General features: G+C 45.2%; 1 protein-coding gene across 4 annotated transcripts in view; it reads right to left on the bottom strand.

The window, feature by feature from the left end:
- The window catches only part of LOC120404034 (olfactomedin-4-like), a 29,549-nt gene extending 23,972 nt beyond the window's left edge, over positions 1-5,577 (bottom strand). Inside the window, exons 1-3 of one of the 4 annotated variants that reach the window (XM_039536066.1) lie at positions 5,429-5,458; positions 4,534-4,749; positions 113-265 (exon numbers count right to left, since the gene is read on the bottom strand). In XM_039536066.1, the coding sequence (XP_039392000.1) occupies positions 113-169 (57 nt within the window). In that variant the 5' untranslated portion in view covers positions 170-265; positions 4,534-4,749; positions 5,429-5,458. Of the gene's footprint in view, positions 1-112; positions 266-3,338; positions 4,508-4,533; positions 5,378-5,428 lie in introns of those variants that run through there. The other 3 variants (XM_039536052.1, XM_039536060.1, XM_039536045.1) reach the window with 3 other exon arrangements.
- Positions 5,578-6,000: the final 423 nt, after the last annotated feature.

The following is a 6,000-nucleotide window of genomic DNA, read 5'->3' on the forward strand; positions in this document are numbered from 1 at the left end:
TCACTGCAGCTACTTGGAAGACAGGCCCTGCAAGGTCTGACTGCTGGGCTGTTTCATGTTCACTAAAAATAGGACTGGTCAGTGTTTAAAAAAGGAAACTGAAAATCCTTACTTTAGTGAGTTCTCTTTCAAGTTTCTCAGAAAGCACTTGGGCTGTGATTTCCAGCATCTCGACCTTCTGCACAGGGAACACAGTGTCTGGCAGGTACACTGAGCATTGGCACACTCCATTGTCATTCAAAGAGCCAGTCACATTGGCAAATGGCTGTAAGAACAAGTTTCAGAAAGCAAATAATTGTCAACATGCTACTAGGAATCTAACAGCAAAGGACTGACAGTCCCCAAGCAGAGGAAAAGTTAAGCTGTGATAATATTGACCCTGAAAGCATTTATTAAGCTGTCCAACATTTCTTCCAGTGAACTCAGAGTATTTTCCCTATATCAATTCATTAAGTTTCACCACACCCCATAGAGGTAGTTAAATACTATAACCATTTTAACACTGGAAAAATGGAGGTTCAGGAAAGTTAAGGCATGTTTATAAGATCAGACAGTGAGTCAGTAAATGGCAGAGCAGGAAATATTTAATCTTATAGGGAGTCATTGCTTTTAATGGTCTTTGCAACAAGACCAGTTAGTGATTTTAGTCCTTTGTAAAGTGCTTTGAAATTAAAGTTGTTTGTACTTCACTGATAGAAGAAGCCACAGAAATTAGACCAATTTTCATGGAAAATTTTGACTAAACCCTATTTTCCCCACTGGGAATGTTTCATTTGATATTTTTCAGCCAGCCCTGGTAAACAGGTTGTACACTCAGCCACATGCACATGAGAGCTGAAGAGTTCAAAACTCTCCCCCAGCCTGCAGTAGCTGGTATGCCTGCTACTGCAGGGTACCAAGTGGAGTCATGGCCATGCACCACTGCTCGCTCCATCAGTGCGCAGGGGGATAAACTAGTTAAAAAAAATAAAATATTGACTGTTGAATATTTGTGAGTAGTTTTGTACCATGACCAAATTTGTCCATTTCTAATAGTGAGATAAACAGGCTTCTGTTTCACACCCGGTGCTTTTTATTGTATTAACACAACCCCTACATTTGAGCTCCTATGAGCCTAAATCCTTTTGAAAAGGGAATTGACACCTAACTTGGTTAGGCTTTACAACACTGAGTGCAGCAACGCTGAAATAGCTTTTAAAAAATCTGGTCCTAGGTCACTATTAAAAATGGGCCTTGGGCACCTAAGTCCCTTAGGTTCTTTGGAAATGGTCACCCTCAGTCTCCCCACATCACTGGATTTTCAGTCTGCTCAGCAGGAACGGTGAAAAAAAGGAGCAGAGGAAAATATCCAATGAACAGACAAACATGGTTATTGTACTTACCTTTGATAAGGCCCCCATTTGTGCTAGCCTGGTACTTTGTGGTACAGTACTTTTTTTATCCCTGATACAGATTACAAACTGCCCTTTATATCATAATTTATTAAAGAAAGAACTTTTCTAAAAGTGGATTTAAACTATCAAAAACCCAAACTACTTTTAATTATTATTATAAGAGTCTATTCCACCAGGGAGGAAGAGGTGTAGGCTGGAAAGGAAACAAACGCCTGTTACAATGCAATTCACTGCGTCCCATCCATATTTAAATCATGACCCCCTCTCCCGCTCCCAACATCCAAACAGCAGTCCAAATTCCTCTGTATTCTCAAACTTTGATTTCGTTAAGGGAGCCATCTCCAGCAGCTCTAACGTTGATTGGGATTTCCGACTGACTGCTGAGACCGTTAATGTTTCTTCTGGTACAATGCTGTTTCATGGAGTCCTTCCTTTGAAAAAAGCTACATGTGATCAATGAAAGGCTGCAGATGCTCAGTCTGTCTAAAACAATGTGCATCATTCATGTTAAAGTAATATATACCATGTCACTGCCATCTTATGGAATAAGGTTTCAGGTCCTACCCCTCCATAGCACTGGCAAGATTGGATGTCACTCTTGAATCTTAAGATGCATCCCTGGGAGTCTACAGTAATCAAGGTTCCATGTACTGCACAAGACACTATACTGCAGGGATGCAGCCCACCAATCTACACAGCCACGCTCCACCGAATGGGAACCGTGGCAATCTCCAGTGCTTGCAAAACCATTTGATAAACTGTGAATCAAATAGTGTGATTAAACTAAAGGAGTGTGGGGCAGGAAGGGGCTTGCACAAGAAGGCAGCTGCTAGTCAGCCATACAAGAGCAATGCTCCATTCCTGCAGGAGCTCCGCGTGGCAGGGGTCATTCCCAGCTGCACAACTTCAAAGCCACACTGAAGCAGAGCTCCCATTCTGATTTAGCCAGCTTCCCCTGAGGGCCTCCTTCCAAGAGCCTGTTCAGCTCCTCATGCTGCTGCATCCCCATCACCTGCTCCCTCATCCCCCCAGCCAGTCCCACTCATAAGGAGCTCCTAAAATAGCCATTTGGACAGCTGAGGAACTGGAAGATGGCAGGAAAAGGGCCACTTGTTTATGTGGATTCAGAGAAGACAGGGTTGTGTGCCAGCTTGTCAAAAAGGTAATGCATGCAGCTATTGTCTGGCTCCCTGATCATGTTGTAAGGGGGGCTGACAGTGATTAACAGCAGAGTTACAAGGAGCATCATAAATTTTACAAATATCAACACAAATTATGGTTTACCCAAGGGTACACACAATGAGAAATTTGCCATACTAAATTCCCCCATCCTCAGCTTATTATATATTTGCCCTTCAGCCTTGATTCTTACCACCAGGAATTTCCACTGCTTAATGATGCTGCATTGAAAGCCACTCTCTCCCCTTCAATGCTGAGTTCACTAACTGAGTCCACAGCACTACAAGGCCCATTAGATCAAGAGACTGCATTAACAGCATCACCTAGAACTCATAGCGCATTGTGTTTTCAGAGTGCTGGGCAAATGAACCTGAGATCTACATCCAGATCTAGAACACTCCAAAGGATGAGGGTATTTGCATCTGTGGTTTTGGATTGAGTTAGTCTCGAGTACAAACCACAGCTAATTAATTACAACCTGCATTTTACATTTAAACTATTCAGATTCTTAATAGGAGTTGCATTTCCCTAACCAAAAGCAGAATTTTGCTGTTTTTAAAACAGTCTAATTTGTTTTCAGATTTATAATTAAGTCCCAGCACATTTGTTAAAGATGATATTTTACACTTGCTACGTGCAGAGAGCCCACAGAACAAGTGGAGATCTGACAACTTGCCTCAATTTTAAAAGATTCTCCTAGCAAGCTGAATAGCAGGAGGAAAAAAAATACATTAGAGCCTGCGAACGTCATAATATGACTCTTACCACATTCTGGAGCATGGTGTTGGCTGCATTCAATGCAATGGCATTTTGTAGAAACACCAGCAGCACAGCCAAGTTTACACACTTCATCTTCTCAGCAAACAGATATGATTGAGAAAGGACAGTGGGATCCCTTTTATAGGGTGCTCTGGGAATTCCCCCGGTAGGAGTTTTGTGCTTAGAAAGAGGTACTTGTCTAATATTTATTGACACTTCTCACAAAGATGACGACATGCAGGTGAGTGAGCCACAGCACAGAGAGTGACTGGACTATTATACAAACATAACTTTCTCATTGCCTGCTGTCAAAAATTAACCACCCTCTCCTTTTGTAACACAAAGCCCTTCCTCAATCCCAGTATCTAATCTTGTGTATTTATTGCTTTGTGGCTCCCTGAGAACAACGGGCAGATTAAATGATGGACTTCAATAATTAAAATGCATTCTTTTCTGGAGGGGAGAATAGCTGCTTCCCTTTACTGGACTTTTATCAGTATTTTCATTGTAAATCCTTTCAGGAGCATAGACAACCTGGGCCACAACATCTTCCTAACCCTGCTTCTAAACTCAGATGGGGTGAAAACAGCTCAATTTAGATCATTTCACATACAATGTCAAAGGAGCATCCCTCCCTTCCTCTAGGCACCTGGATGCCTTTTAACATGAGCATCATGCACATGGGGCACCGTAAGTTCAGGCTAAAGACCAACCATTGGATGGGAGAGGGGCCCAAGCTGAAGAGCCCCAGCAAAGCTGCAAGATAATGCTAAGACAGTCAGCATTAGTGCCCATCCTACAGCTTTGGTACCATGGCTTCTGAAGCAGGGGAGCTCAGGGAACAGCACTCTGTGGAACAGCCCTGTGTGTGTGAGCACTAAGATCTGCATGGTTTGCCAGCAGATAACGTACTCTTTGCTTTTGATGAACTGGTCTCATAGCATTTAGGCATTACCACTTCCAGTGGACACTGGAGCCTGATATAGAGGTAAACAAGAATGAAAATCGCTATATAGACATTTCTAAACTGGCAGGAAGGCTAGGTGTGAGTTTCGGTGGAAGGTCAGGTCAGTTCCCCTACCCTTAGTATCTGCAGTTGGATTTTTAACTACATACTTATTGTGGAGAAAGCCACTTGGGTTCTGAGTATTGCCTCTCTAAGTGTAAGAAAATGCAGGAGGGGGAGGATTCTGAGACTTACACAGAGGGAACACAATGCCTGAGTGCTGCAGAGCTGGGTTCCACAAGAGCTCCCCCAACATGCAGATGAGGCAGAGGTGGCACAGGCTGAAGGAAGCCCCTGTGGCAGCTGTGGTTTCTTTGGGGGATTTCCCTTACACAGGCTGTCAATCTCAGAGGCCACACCTCTTTGCTGTCACTCCTCCTTGAAGGGAAGTCTGCGACAGTGGTGGGCAACCTGAGGGCCACATAGTCGGTCCATCAGGGTAATCGGCTGGCAGGCCACCAGACACTTTGTTTACATTTGCATAGCTGCCCACAGCACCCAGTGGCCACAGTTCACCATTCCCAGCCAATGGGAGCTGCAGGTTGCCCACCACTGGTCTAAGATAATGGGGAAATTACCAGTCTCAGTGTTCAACCCCACCAGCAAGATAGAAGAGGCTCAGGGGCCAAAGCCCTCAGGCAGGGCAGGGCACCAAGCAGTCTAAAGCCCAACCCTCAGACAGGGCATAGTCAGAAACCCAGGCCTCAGACAGGCCAGGGTACCAAACATAGTCTAGCACACACACACCCAGCCAGGGGTCAGGCACCCACCAAAGAGTCTAGCCCACCAACCAGGGGTCAGGCACCCAGGTACAATCTCTTGTCCTGGCTCTGGTGGTAGTCAGACAAGCACAGGTCTCTTGGCCTGAAGAAGGGGAGTACTGCCACCCCAATGCTGGGTCAGCAGGGGTAGGGGGACACAAGCCTGCCCAACTCCACTGTGTCCCAACCCAGGGACATAACTGGGTCAGAGAGGTCTGCTACTGGGTCAGCAGGGAATCCCCCTGCAACACATTGACCATATTTCAGATGCTCCTGCAGCCAGACTGCAGTTGGTTATTGCTGGGCTCCTTCCTCCCCTCGGGGTGTACCTGAACCCCAGACTCATCCTCCATCTCCTAGGGGTATATGGCCAGTGGCAATCCCAGCAGCTGTTCAGCATCAGCCAAGTCTAGCAGCTTGGACAAGTCCTCAAGGTAAGTGAAATTTTCTGCATCAGGAGTGGGAAAACATGTCCATCTCTTTTGACAGCTGCCTCCTGATTGCCCTACAGCACCCACCTTTTATACTTCCTGCTCCTGTCCCGTCCCTCTGCTTCCTGGTTCCACCCACCAGGGGCTGTCTGGCCCTCCCTCGCTGTCAATCTCTGAAGGAGGCCACACCTCTTTGCTACAGGGCCCCATAGAGCAGTACTGCCCAGTAGAAGAACATAATGTTTTACCCCACCTAGTTCCTGACTTACAAAACAAGTTAGAAACTTTGTGTCCCTCCAAATAATATGAGGTTATTCCAGTTCTGCTGAGTAATAATTGCACTTCCCATGTACCACAGCTTCCTTCTGAAGAAGTTAAGGAGCTTTTCATCCCTGGATTAATACTATCATCATCTCCATTTTACAGAAGGGACAACACACACTTAGCCCAGGTCTACACTAGAATCTTTT

The sequence above is a fragment of the Mauremys reevesii genome, linkage group 1, assembly GCF_016161935.1.
Source record: "Mauremys reevesii isolate NIE-2019 linkage group 1, ASM1616193v1, whole genome shotgun sequence".
In the NCBI taxonomy this organism is placed as follows: Eukaryota; Metazoa; Chordata; order Testudines; family Geoemydidae; genus Mauremys; species Mauremys reevesii.